At 39.8% G+C, this 15,012-nt stretch overlaps 1 protein-coding gene across 30 annotated transcripts in view; it reads left to right on the top strand.

Annotated features, from left to right (window-relative positions):
- LOC138738811 (rho GTPase-activating protein 6-like) overlaps positions 1 to 15,012 on the top strand; it is a 564,699-nt gene that overhangs the window by 463,753 nt on the left and 85,934 nt on the right. For all 30 annotated transcript variants that reach the window (XM_069889798.1, XM_069889786.1, XM_069889795.1 and 27 more), the window contains 2 exons: positions 5,401 to 5,657; positions 12,862 to 13,057. In XM_069889798.1, the coding sequence (XP_069745899.1) occupies positions 5,401 to 5,657; positions 12,862 to 13,057 (453 nt within the window). The remainder of the gene's footprint in view (positions 1 to 5,400; positions 5,658 to 12,861; positions 13,058 to 15,012) is intronic.

Genomic DNA, 15,012 nt, shown 5'->3' with positions numbered 1-15,012 from the left:
CGCAGCTGGATCTTCAGCAGCGTGGACTCGATGCTGTCGACCTCTGCCATCTCGAGTACTTCGACGTTAGGGATGTAAGCGCTCCAATGGATGTTGAGGATGGAGCGGAGACGACGCTGGTGGAAGCGTTCTAGGAGCCGTAGGTGGTGCCGGTAGAGGACCCATGATTCGGAGCCGAACAGTATACCTATATCTTCTTCTTCTTTGGCTTGGCTTCGCGGACGAAGATTTATGGAGGGGGTAAAAAAGTCCACGTCAGCTGCAGGCTCGTTTGTGGCTGACCAGTCCGATGCGGGACAGGCAGACACGATTGCAGCGGTTGCAAGGGAAAATTGGTTGGTTGGGGTTGGGTGTTGGGTTTTTCCTCCTTTGCCTTTTGTCAGTAAGGTGGGCTCTGCGGTCTTCTTCAAAGGAGGCTGCTGCCCGCCAAACTGTGAGGCGCCAAGATGCACGGTTTGAGGCGTTATCAGCCCACTGGCGGTGGTCAATGTGGCAGGCACCAAGAGATTTCTTTAGGCAGTCCTTGTACCTTTTCTTTGGTGCACCTCTGTCACGGTGGCCAGTGGAGAGCTCGCCATATAATACGATCTTGGGAAGGCGATGGTCCTCCATTCTGGAGACGTGACCCATCCAGCGCAGCTGGATCTTCAGCAGCGTGGACTCGATGCTGTCGACCTCTGCCATCTCGAGTACCTCGACGTTAGGGGTGTGAGCGCTCCAATGGATGTTGAGGATGGAGCGGAGACAACGCTGGTGGAAGCGTTCTAGGAGCCGTAGGTGGTGCCGGTAGAGGACCCATGATTCGGAGCCGAACAGGAGTGTGGGTATGACAACGGCTCTGTATACGCTTATCTTTGTGAGGTTTTTCAGTTGGTTGTTTTTCCAGACTCTTTTGTGTAGTCTTCCAAAGGCGCTATTTGCCTTGGCGAGTCTGTTGTCTATCTCATTGTCGATCCTTGCATCTGATGAAATGGTGCAGCCGAGATAGGTAAACTGGTTGACCGTTTTGAGTTTTGTGTGCCCGATGGAGATGTGGGGGGGCTGGTAGTCATGGTGGGGAGCTGGCTGATGGAGGACCTCAGTTTTCTTCAGGCTGACTTCCAGGCCAAACATTTTGGCAGTTTCCGCAAAGCAGGACGTCAAGCGCTGAAGAGCTGGCTCTGAATGGGCAACTAAAGCGGCATCATCTGCAAAGAGTAGTTCACGAACAAGTTTCTCTTGTGTCTTGGTGTGAGCTTGCAGGCGCCTCAGATTGAAGAGACTGCCATCCGTGCGGTACCGGATGTAAACAGCGTCTTCATTGTTGGGGTCTTTCATGGCTTGGTTCAGCATCATGCTGAAGAAGATTGAAAAGAGGGTTGGTGCGAGAACACAGCCTTGCTTCACGCCATTGTTAATGGAGAAGGGTTCAGAGAGCTCATTGCTGTATCTGACCCGACCTTGTTGGTTTTCGTGCAGTTGGATATCCATACCTATATACATATAACACAAACATACACATTATTATTGGTAGTTCTTCGATTCGAAGAAGACACTATTACATATTCACCCATGTACATTATACACCCAAACACACACACTCACACATATGTGTGTGTGTATTAATGTCGATCTATCTCACTGGAATCTGTGCAGGTGCAGAGGCAGTGGAAGGGCTAGAGATGAAGCAATGGCCACCTAGTATCTCTGAAGGGACTCCCCTTTGGTTCTCTTTCTCCTTTTGTTAGGGGCACCATGCAATGCTCATGGCATCTCTTTTTTGGCAGACAAGTATATTCATCACAACACTCAGTAAGCCATTCACCCCATCGTCCATACCAGCTCTTTTCCCATGGCCTGAAAAATAATTTTCTTTCAAACATCTCTCTGATTCCCTTTGAAGGTTGTTCCCATATTCTTACTGGCAATGAATTCCATTTCCTAGCTACTGAGTTTTAACAAAATGCTTTCCAGACACCCCATTTGTTACTTCAGACTAACATTTCAAATCTGCAGTCCCTTGTCCTTGAGCCACTGAGAACAACTTCCTACTACCTGCCCTGCTTAAGCCAGTCAACACCTTCTGCACTTCAAATCTTCTCTTAACATTTTCTGGGCTAAAGACAGCAATCCCTGTTCTGGCCTTGTTGCAGAAATCTCTCATCCTTGGAAACTGGAAAGTACATTTTCATGGACCTGTGAAGATAGACAGTATGTCTCCTTCACAACAAAAAGTGAAACGGGGAGTATGTGTCTAGTGTTGGGTGAAACATTGCTGAAAGGCTCTTGGAGTCTCTGAGAGAATTAATTAGAATAGGAATGGAGAGGGGCTCAATGAATGTGAGATGTGCAAAGTCATTGGAGGAGGAGGAGGCTCAAATCTTGGAAAGGCTGAAAGGTGGATACTGCCCAGGTGCCAGAGTTGTAACAATAAAATGCCTGGAGAGGAAGGACTCCCAATAGACCATAAGCAATATCCTTATTAAAATCTGTCAAGGTTAAAATCTGAATCTTCACTGGTCCCTTTGCCCAAATGTTTTTAGAATCATTGCCTATTGAAATATCACATTGTTAAAATTAAACCAGGCAAAGGCAATTGAGGCCCTTCTGGAAATGCATAGCAGTAACATGGAAGTCTGACTCCCATTTACTCATGGATAGAGATGAATAGCTGCATCCCACTTGAAAAGGTCACATACAATCTCAGGAATGGATATAACACCTTTCTAAAAATCTGTCAGCCTTTTTTAGAGCATACTGGCACCAATATAGGGTTACAATTACTACTGACAAGCCAGTAGACCAATGTAAACATTTTAACACTGTGATATTATCATGTTTCCATATGTTTTACTGTACACGCTGACAATGGGATGATTTTTTTTCTTTTTCTTTGTTCTTTCTCTGTTTAATAGGACATATAGAGGGAAGGCGTTTTCTAGATCTTTTACATTTGGTATGATTGTTGATTGTTAAATATCTAAATAAAATATTAAAAAACAGGCAATTAATGAGATGAGATTAAATTATCATTGTTTCAAAAGTTGTCCTTTTCACCACACAATATTCTTTAAATTTGGTATAAAAAACTCAGCTGGTCAAGCAGTGTCCTTTATATAGCAAAGGTAAAAATACGTAACCATTTCAGGCTTGAGCGTTTTATCAAGGATTGGGAAAATGTCATCTGAATTCCTACATTTTTCCATGTCTTGATAAAGGGCTCAAGCCTGAAACAGATTAAGTATTTTTACTTTTGCTATATAAAGGACACTTTGACCTGCTGAGTTTCTCCAGCTTTGTGGTTTTACTTAAACCACGGTGTCTACAGATTTTCTTTATATGTGATAAATGTTTCTTTTTGTGCCAGGCAGTGTTCCTGACCCTCCCCCCCCCCCCCCCTCACCCTTTGGGTGAAAAATAAACTCGACTACGTATTTTATAATTTTACCTTAAATCTGTCTCCCCTGTTTTTTTAATGCCCCCATTAAGTGAAATGGGGCCTTTCCAATTTACTCTATGGTTCGCCATCTTATTACTTGGTACAACACAATTAGGTCTCCCTTCAGGTGCCTCTGTTTCAAAGAAAATAATCATTGTTTATCCTGGATTTCCACAGCTACAAATTTCCGTTTTCAACAGCATGCTCATAAATCACCTCAGCATCCCCTCCAGTTTAGCCACATCAGTCTTGTAAAGTGATCACCACTGCATGCAACACTCAACCCTTTTCAATCCTGACCTTCATCACTTGTATAGCCACTCTTCTTTCCTGGTACACTTCCTATTAGACACAAGAGATTGCAGATGCTGGAATCTGGAGCAAAAATAATCTGCTTGAGGAACTCAGCAGTTTGGTCAAATTTGCCATTAAATAAAAATATTTAAGCAATTGTATTTATAATATCTATTTGACTGCTAAGTCGCTTTCTCCAACAACAAATCTTAAGGGATCATTTATGCCCCAAATGGGGAAATGCAGCCGATATCATTCCTTTACTAGTATGCATACTCTCACTGTTTTTCTCATTTTATTTGTGATCCATGCCAGTATTTATTGGTGCTGTGGTTTCAATTACTTGGCTGCTGGGCTTGTTTACGGTACCCAGTGAATAAGAAAACCAGTACAAAGGGTTGAGTTCAGACTTGCACCATATTTGAAGATGTTTTTTTCTGTAATAATAAGTACAGGATGTCGAGAAAAGTCATGTAGAGAACAGAACCTCCTAATTTGCTGAAATTTTGTTGATTATGGTATGGGCAATTGGAAAATAATTTGAATTGAAGCATTAAGTAAACTCTTAGTTTATATTGTTCTTATTTTCATCAAGAAAATATTTTCTCTGCAATAAGAGAGAACTGTTATTGGTCTTGGGTTTGGGTTTATGTTCTGTTTCGTTGACTCAGATATATAATTTAGATTGAAACCCCACTGCAGACTGGAGAGAGTGGCTGCCCTTTTTAACTTGACTTCTTCCAGATTAGATGCTATAACCAGGCTTTATCTGCCCTTGCTACTGATCTGCATGGCATGGTACAAAGCAGTGACTGGAATCTCTCCTAAATATCCTTAAAGCAGAAACTTACCTCAGACAAACTATTTGGCTGTCAACTCATTGGTGTTTGTGATATCTTGCTGAGGAGGGTTTTCTGCCTTATTTACCTTGTAATGGTATTATATTTCAAAACTGCTTTCTTGGTTATAAACCATTGGCTATGAGGAACAAGGGACCATTTAAATGCATGCATTGTTTCTTGGTTGTCCTTCTGGAGCAGAAATAGAATTTTATATCCTTGTTATAAATTTTATACTCATAAAAAATACAAAATTCCAAAGAGTAATTGTAATGACATTCACATCAGTCTCACCAACTTCAAAGTCGTTTTCAGGCAATGATTTATGACATTACATGACATTTTATTTTTAAATTGCAATTTATATGACAGGTGAACTATCAGTGTTGTTCCTTCATGGTACGAATGAGTTATTACTATTGTTTTATAATTGAGTGTAAGTTCCAGATATCTCATGAATTTTTAAAAAAAGGTTTGACAAAGATGAAAACCTGAGCAAAAATATTCTTGAGCCAACTAATTGGCTTTGTTCCATTGCATTAAAATGCATGCAAACACCATCTTTTATGCCAACTTTTGCTTTATTCACTTTTGGGGGTGTCTGGGTATCACTGGGAAGGCAAGCATTGTTGAGTGAACTCGGATAATGCAGCTTCTCTCTCCACAGATGCTGTCTGACCTGTTACTTACAATATATTCCATTTTTATTAATAATTAAAACATGCAGTTTGCTGTGACTCACACAACACAAAAGGTCTGCATGATTTTTCTATTTTAAGTAGTTTGGTAAGTAAAATTGTTGTAACTTTTAAAATAAGCCATCTGATCGATTCCATTTTACATCAGCAGAATTTGCACCCCATGCCTTTGCAATGCCCTTGTCCCAAGTGATTGTCAATGACCGGGCTCAGAAACAAAAGCAGGATGCTCTGAGGGAGGAGCAGAAAGACAGTTTGGACCTGGTGACAACAAACTTGCCATTTGGATCCAAAAGACCCAACAAAGAACTCTCAAGCAGCAATTCATCTCTCAGCTCAACCTCAGAAACTTTAAATGAACCGGCGTCACCCAATACTCCTGAAGCTGCGCAACGAGTTCGGAGACGTGTAAGCTTTTTGGCATATCTTGTATATAATTCAAAAGAAGCTTCCGCTCTTCCTTCACAGAGCAATTTGTATTCATTCTTCTCTAACATTAATTAAGCTTAGAATCTTACGACTTTTGCAATCCAGTATCTTGACCTTTGGTCCATTGTAAATTGTGATGGCAGAGCAAGAGCTCCCAAATTGATCGCAGCTTCCAGCATCAGGTGCTTAGTCCTGCAGATTACAGCTCTTTATGTGTACAACCAGGTTCTATTTAAATGTAACAAGGTTTTCTGATTCTCCCAGCCTTTCAGGCAGTGAATTCTGGACTCCCACCACCCACTGGGTGAAAATATTCTTCCTCTTCTCCCCTCCAGACCCTCTCAGTTACTTTAAACCTTTGTACATTTGAACCCTCTGCTGAAGAAACTTGATTTTTCCTGTTTACTCCATCGAGGCCACTCAGAATTTTATACATGTGAATTAAATCTCTTCCGCAGCTTATTCAGTATAAAAAAAACATGCAGCTTACCCATTCTTTGCTCATAGCCACAGTTTTCTTCTCTTGCCAATATCGTGATAAATCTCTGCAGCCTCTCCAGTACATGTGGTGACCAGAATTCTACACATCAGTCAAGCTGGGGTCTAAATGGTGTTGTATACAATCTCCATACTCTTAAAACCATAGAGCATTTCAGCACAGAAAAAGGCCCCTTCAGCCCTTCTATTCTGTGCTGAACCATTTTTCTGCCTATTCCCACTGATTTGCACCCAGTCCATAGACCTCCATACCACTTTCATCCATGTACCTGTCAAATTCTTCTTAAATATTAAAATTGAGCCTGCATTCACCACTTCAACTGACAGCTCATTCTATACTCCCACCACTCTCTATATGAAGAGGTTCCCCCTCATGCTCCCCAAAATGTTTCCCCTTTCATCCTTAACCCATATACTCTGGTTCGTATCTCATGTACTCTTAGTGGAAAGGAAACCTTCCTATATTTACTCTGTCTATCCTCATAATTTTAAATACCTCAATTAAATCTCCCCTCATTCTTCTACTCTCCAAGAAATAAAGTCCTAACTTGTTAACCTTGCTATGTAACTCTGTTTTTGAAGTCTGGGCAACATTCTAGTAAATTTTCTCTGCACTCTTTCGACCTTATTGATATCTTTCCTGTAGATAGGTGACCAAAACTGCACATAATATTCCAAATTTTGCTTCACCAATGTCAACATCTGAAACAACTTTACCATAACATTCCAACTCCTATGCTCAGTACTTTGATTTATGAAGGCCAATATGCCAAAAGCTCTCTTTACATCCCTATCTACCTGTGATGCCATTTTCAGGGAACTATTTATTTGTATTCCCAGACCTCTCTGTTCTGCCGCACTCTTCAGTGCACCATCATTTACCATGTATGTCCTTTCTTGGTTGTCCTTCCAAAATGCAACACCTCATCCTTGTTTGCATTAAATTCCATCTGCCATTTTTCATCCCATTTTTCCAGCTGGTTCAGATCCCTCTCCAAGCTTTGAAAACTTTCACTGTCCACAGTGCCTCCAGTTTTAGTGTCACCTGCAAACTTCCTGATTCAATTTAATTGCATTATCATCCAGATCATTGAAATAGATGAGAAATAACAATTGTTCCAGCACCCATCTCTGAGGCACACCTTAGTCGCAGGCCTCATCTCTGAGAAGCAATCATCCACCACCACCCTCTGGCTTCTCACATCCATCCAGTTTACAACTTCAACATGAATACTGAGCATCTGAACCTGCCTGACTAACTTCCCATGTGGAACTTTGGCAAACCCTTACTAAAGTTCACATTGACAACATCCTTCATCAACTTTCCTGGTAATGTCCTTGAAAAACCCTTAAGATTAGTTAAACACACAGAGCCATGTTGACTATCCCTAATCAATTTTTGGGTATCCAAATAATTGTACATCCAATCACTGAGAACACCTTTCAATAATTTACGTCAGCCTCACAGGTTGATAATTTCCAAGGTTACTTGTGGAGCCTTTTTAATACAACAGAACAATCCTTTAATCCTCTAGTACCTCACCTGTGGCTAAGAACATTTTAAACATTTATGCCAGAGCCCCTGCAATTTTTACACTAGCCTCCCTCAAGGTCTGAGGGAATATCTTGTCGGGCTCTGGGGATTTATCCTCCCTTATTTGCTTTAAGACAGCAAGCACCTCCTCTAATCTGTATAGGTTCCATGACTTTGCTGCTTGTTTTCCTTACTTTCCTCAATTCTGTGCTAGTTTCCTGAGTGAATGTTGCTGCAAAAAAAATTTAAGATCTACCCAATTCTCTTTTGGCCCCATACAAAGCTGGCCACTCTGTCTTCAAGTGGACCAATTTTGTTCCTTACTATCCTTTTGCTCTTAATATGCCTGTAGAAATCCTTAGGATTTACCTTCACGCTTTCTGCCAAAGCAACCTCCTGTCTTGCTTTTGCCTCCTGATTTCTTTCTTGAGGTTTTTCTTGCATTTTTATACTCAAGTAGTTCATTTGCAATATGTTGCCTATACCTGCTATACATCTCTCTCTTCTTCTGAACCAGATCCCAAATATCCCTTGAAAACCTAGGTCCCTTGTGCATGCTAACCCTGCCTTTAATCCTGATAGGAACTTATAAACTCTGTACTCTCAAAATTTCACCTTATGAAGGTCTTATAATTACCTCACACATCCTTGCCCAAAAATAACACCCCAATCCATGCATTCTAGATTCATTCTCATTTCCTTAAAGTTGGCCTTTCTCCAATTTAGAATGTCAACTCAAGGCCCAGACCTGTCCTTCTCCATAATTAACTTGAAACTGATGGCATTATGATCAGTTGACCCAAAATGTTCCCCATACACATACATCTGCCCCCTGTCCTGTCTTGTTCCCTAATAGGAGATCCAGTATTGCACTCTCTCCAGTTGGTACATCTATATACTCAACACATTTGATAAACTCCAAGCCATCCAGCCCTTTTACAGTTTGGGAGTCCCAGTCAATATATGGAAAGTTAAAATCTACTACTATCATCATCTTGTGTTTCCTGTAGCTGTCTGTAATCCCTCTACGGAGTTGCTCTTCCAATTCTCTACAACTCCATGAGTATGGTAATAACTTTCACTGGCATGTGGCATGGGTAGCAATCCTGAGATCACACCCTAGAGGTCCTGTCCTTCAACCTAGTGCCTAGCTCCCTGAACTCTCCTTGCAAAATTTCCTCACCCTTCCTCCCCACATTATTGGTCGCTATATGGGCCACAAAATCTGGCTGCTCACCCTCCCTCCTAAGAATGCCATGAACTCAATCTGAGATATCTCGGACCCTGGCACCAGGGAGGCAACGTACCATCTGGAATTCTTGACCCCTTCCACAGAACCTTTTATCTGTCCCCTAACTATGGAATCCCTCACCTATGTCTTAAATTGTATGTCTTGCTTAATGAATAAAACCATCCCTTATGCCTTTATAGGAATCTTGTCTATCTATCCTGCTCCAGATGGTTATCTATGGGGTTTTCTCCAAGGTCCTTCTCTTGGGAAAAATGATGCTGAAATGTGGTGATATTTTGTGAGCTGTTCTGAGCAGATCTTGCCTTTCACACTCTACCACCATTCTACTCTATTATCCCTCCACTCTAACACTTCAGAACTATTCACAAAACACTATTGCTGCTTCTTGGTGAAGGAGAATTGTGGAGAAGAAATTTCCATGTTCTTGGGTTTTGAATAAAGGGCCCATTGTCTTGAAATTATGACCCCTCGACTGAGACTGTCCCACTACTGTAAACAATGTTGCATTCTCAATCCAGACTGTTGGAGTTAGGAATTATCACTTGGCAAGGCAAAGCTTAATGGAGAAGACTGAAATTTTGGAAAGTTGTTTGGAGGCACAAGAGACTGCAGACACTGGAATCTGGGGCGAAAAAACAACCCGCTGGCATAGCAGCATCAGTGGGGAAAAAAAGAATGGCTGACATTTTGGGTCAGAACCCTCCATTAGGACACAAGTCTTGATAGAGGGTTCTGCCTCGAAACGATGACCATTCTTTTTCTCTCACTGATGCTGCTCAACCTTGTGTGTTATCCAGCAGGTTGTTTTCCAATGATTTTGTAAAATGTGCTGTATTTTTTTTGTTTTCAAATCATCTCACTATGAGGCACATATCTGATCACATTAAAATGAAGGAACAGCAGAAACGAGCTATGGATTGAGAGTGCAACAATTATTGAATGTTGATTGATTTAGGATGTAACACCTTCTAGTCCTTCACATTATGGCTCAGATTCCATGATGCACTGGTCATGGTTAGTACAGTAAATATCTCTATAGCTGTTCCTTCACATCCACTTTAAAACTGTGATTCACACCGTGCCTGACCACAACTGCACCCTCTCTCTAATGAATCTCCTGGTCACTTTCCACAACCTCTTTACTTTTGCCCAATTTCTATATTAGAGAGAATTGGCACTTCTACGTTTGAATACTTTACATCCCCCCCTCCCCCCACTCTGAAATTAAAGATGCTGGTCAGGAGCTGGTGTACTTTTTCCACCATATCTCAGTGATAAATCTCAGTGTTAAGAAATGGAATTTAAAAAGAAATAAAACTCCCTGTCTGGATTGGAAATTAATTGTGATTGTGGGAGCTGAAAACAATTTTATTAATGCTATTTTCCCACACTAGTGCAGCCCATGATATTTTGGGGAATTTGTCATCAAAGCCTATAGAGTGGATGACAGGTAACATGGCAGTTGTGCAATGATGAGACCAACAGTGAACTGCTAAGATCCCACGTTCAATGGCCAGACTCCATCAGGAATTTGGCAAGGACAATGAAAGGTGGAGGGAGCCGCCACTAACTCTGGCCTTGGTGCAAAACAGCTGATTTGTGATCTTTCAGAAGTTTCAACACAATTTGCTGAGCTGATACTTCTGCATAAAGGTTAAATATCACCTCATTATTTTGTAGACCATGACTATCCTCCTCATGTTCAACATCATCAATTTCCATGCCACCTGTAAACTTGCAAATTATGCTTCTACCTACCACTCATCCTAGCGGTCACCCATCGCTTCCTTGGCTGTGCAGCCATTGCTTACAGTACGACCAACTCACTAAGCACCTCAGAGTCACAGGATCACTGGTCTCTCTAAGCTGTGCACGTGCACACACACATTGCAAATTAATATGAGCACAAACGATTAGTTACCTAAAACAATGTAGTAATTAATAATTATCCTTATTGAAAATAATCTCTTAGCTGTTTCTGTTAACTAGTTAGTTAATTTATTTAGACATAAAAAATACTCATTGATGTTTCATGGAACAACAAACTGACAAGTAGTTCAAAGTATAGAATAAAATCTTAACTAAACACTTTACTTTGTAGAATGCAATCAGACTTGTATTATATTAAAACATTCCAGTACAGTTTTATTAGCCACGAGAGATGGGCTGCGCCAAAATTTATCTTGAAACAGTTTCAAATTTATATATCCATCAACATTCAGTGCGCACATATGTTGGTCACAGGAGAGAAAAAATTTACACAGCATAAGATTTTTGCACACACTGACAACTAAAATTGAGAAGGAACATTGTATGGGATGTCCCAATCATGAGTCCATCTGCACTTCCAGTTGTGTAATGTGATCTGCCTGGAGCTGCAGCTGGACTCGTATCCTGCACTGATGGTCTCCAGGGATCACTGGGAATCTCTCTGATTGCCCACATTGCAACAGGAGCTGCACTGCAAGAGGCTGAGCTCTCAGGCTGTTAATTACCTTGGACAAGTTACTCACTCTAATTTGGTACTGATAATGCCAGAAGTCTTATTCCTTCATAAATGCACCACTGTGATTTAAATGTCCTACCTTTACATTTACTTGGTTAGGAGCATTAGGAATATACCCACATGTTGCTACTCACCAATCAATTGGCTTTAGTGCTGTGTATCACTTTCTGAATCATCACCGTCAGCTCTGTCACCTATCATTTCTATTCGATGCCTCAAGATCTTCTGTTGGACTCTGTATGGATTTTGGCCCACTTAATTTTGTATGTAAGAGACCTGATGACAGTTTGTGGGATTGTACATTATTTATTATTTAGCCTTTACCTTTATGGCAGCTGGCATACTGTTAGGTCTGCTTTGTTCATGAATGAGTGAGACAAACACCAGGCTGAGTCGAAATCAGGGTTCTTTGTTCTTTATTACCGGATTGTAACACTTGCGACCAACCAAGTTAGTCGGAGAATGCATTCTGCCGTTATCAGCAAAATGGTGATTTTTTATACCCTTGGATACATGCTTAGAACATCATCATATCATTACTTGTCCAATGACTAAAACTGTTGCTATCCTTTCCCTGCTAGCTTCCTGCCTCTCAATCCATCAATGTCTCTCTTAAACTGTTGCTATCCTTTCCCTGCTAGCTTCCTGCCTCTCAATCCATCAATGTCTCTCTTATCTTGTAAGTACAAGGATGCATTCTGTTACTCCTTAGTACTGGGTGACTCCTTCTCCGGTCCCATCTCATGATGTTTTACCTTACAAGAGTACAAGGACACCTCCCCTTCTTGTTACTGCCCTGTACCGGGAAACTCCCTACACATTCCCATCTCATGATGTTTTACCTTACACATACCTAATGCAGTTATGAATATGTCCATCCATTTGCCATATTTGGTTAGTTTAGGTACCAGAAAAATGGGTGCTACTTTGCTGAGTTTATGGACTACAGAGGGGTTTTGGAATTAGAAATGAGACTCCAATTTACATTTGGAAAAAAACACATGGTCTGAATTCCTTCATTGCTTGTTGTATGTTGAGATTCCCTGGACAAATGGTTTAGAACACGGTGTTGTCTGGTAGTTTGATTTCTAATTAGTAATTTGTGGGCAACTTCTGATCCTATCATTCCTTGATGTATGCAAAGAATGTGTAAATTTGTTGATGTGTCAGTGGCATTATAAGAAGTTATAAATTGAATATTTATGAATTGTGCCTGTACCCATCACTTGTCTACAACCTAGGAAGCATCCACATCCCTGACAATTTAAAAAAAAAACTGAATCACAGACTTACCTCATTGATAAAATAACTTAGGTGGAAGCGGAAAGGTTACAAGGATTTGAAGTGTTATTTTCTTGATTATTTTGTTGCTTGTCATTCTGTTTCTCTGCAGGGTGGAATGTCTGTGGATTCCATCACTGACCTTGATGATGATCATTCTCGACTATTGGAAGCACTGCAACTTTCACTCCCCACGGAGGTGCCAAACAAGAAAGAAAAGCAGAGAGACAAGAAACTAAGCCTAAATCCCATTTATCGCCAGGTTCCTAGATTAGTGGACAGCTGCTGCCAACATCTAGAAAAGTATGGTAAATATTGCTCCAATTACTGTTCCTAATACCCTGGACTATTAAGTAGAATGAAAAATTTGTGGTATTTAATATCAGGATATCTTTTTTATTTTTCACATTGTGAATCATATCAATCAAAATACATACAAACATTTCCCTCTTAAATGTACACAGTGGCATTTTCTCCCCTATTTTCCCCCCTACCTTCCCTCCCCCCTTCCCACCCCCCTCCAAATCCATTTAACATTCAACATATACAATACAATAAAACCATTAAGCAATGTCATCACACAATGAAAATAAACAAGAAAACTGTGTCATTTACACACTGGATCAAGTCATTTTGTCTTCTTCTCATTCTATCATTTTAGGGGGTGGAGGTCTGAGGCAAGCCCTCTCTGTTATGTTCCATGTACGATTCCCAGATTTATTCAAACAATGTGACTTTATTTTTTAAATTATATGCTATTTTTTCCAATGGAATACATTTATTCATTTCCATGTACCATTGCTGTACTCTCAGGCTCTCTTCTGATTTCCAAGTTGATATTATATATTTTTTTGCTACAGCTAAGGCTATCATAATAAATCTTTTTGCGCTTCATCCAGTTTGAGGCCTAATTCTTTACTTCTTATATTACTTAGAAGAAAGATCTCTGGATTTTTTGGTATGTTGATTTTTGTGATTTCATTTAATACCTGATTTAGATCTTCCCAAAACTTTTTCACTTTCTCACATGCCCAAATTGCATATACTGTTGTTCCCGTTTCCTTCTTACAGCGAAAACATCTATCTGATAATGTTGGATTGCATTTTTTTAGCTTTTGGGGCGTGATATATAACCTTTGTAACCAATTATATTGTATCATGCCTAACCTCGTGCTTATTATATTCTTCATAGTTCCAGAGCATAACTTTTCCCATGTTTCATTTTTTATCTTTATGTTTAAATCTTTTTCCCACTTCTGTTTGGGTTTATAGCTTATTTCATCATTTTCCTTCTCTTGCAGCTTGATGTACATGTTTGTTATAAATCTTTTTATTATCGTTGTTTCTGTAATCACATATTCAAAGCTGCTTCCTTCTGGTAATATCAGTCTGTTTCCCAATTTATCCTTTAAGATGGTATGCAAACATTATACCATGAGTTATTCCATATTTGTACTTCATTTGTTCAAATGTTAATAAATTATTTTCCAAAAAACAATTTTCTTTTAATTCCTTTTCTCTCGCATTCTTTAAAGGAAAGGTTATCTATTGTAAAAGGAAATAGTTGATTTTGTGTCAATAATAATTTTGGTAGTAGGTAATTTGTTTTTTTCCTTTCTAAGTGAATCTTCTTCCATATGTTGAGTAAATGGAGCGGTACTGGTGAACTTCTATATTGGACCAGTTTTTCATCCCACTTATAAAGTATATGTTCTGGTACCTTCTCCCCTATTTTATCTAGCTCTATCTTGGTTCAATCTGGTTTTTCCTTTGTTTAATAAAAATCTGATAGATACCTTAATTGTGCTGCTCCATAATAATTTTTAAAGTTTGGTAGCTGCACACCGCCTTGTTTCTACCATTCTGTTAATTTATCTAGCGCTATCCTCGGTTTCCACCATTTCCATAAGAATTTCCTTATTATTCTCTTTAGTTCATTGAAGAACATCTCTGTTAAGGGAATTGGTAACGATTGAAATAGGTATTGAATCCTTGGGAAGATATTCATTTTAATGCAATTTACCCTTCCTATCAGTGTTAGTGGTAAATCTTTCCATTGATCTAAGTCATCCTGTAATTTCTTCATTAATGGCTGATAATTTAATTTGTATAGGTGTCTTAAATTATTATCTAATCTAATCTAATACCTAGGTATCAGATTGCTTGTGTTTGCCATTTAAATTGTGATCCTTTTTTAAATTCTGTATAATCACATTATTCATTGGCATCGCTTCACTTTTATTTGCGTTGATCTTGTACCCCG

The sequence above is a fragment of the Narcine bancroftii genome, chromosome 7 (assembly GCF_036971445.1).
Source record: "Narcine bancroftii isolate sNarBan1 chromosome 7, sNarBan1.hap1, whole genome shotgun sequence".
NCBI lineage: Eukaryota > Metazoa > Chordata > Chondrichthyes > Torpediniformes > Narcinidae > Narcine > Narcine bancroftii.
The sequence above is the reverse complement of the archived record's forward strand: the minus strand, read 5'-3'. Positions and strand labels throughout refer to the sequence as shown.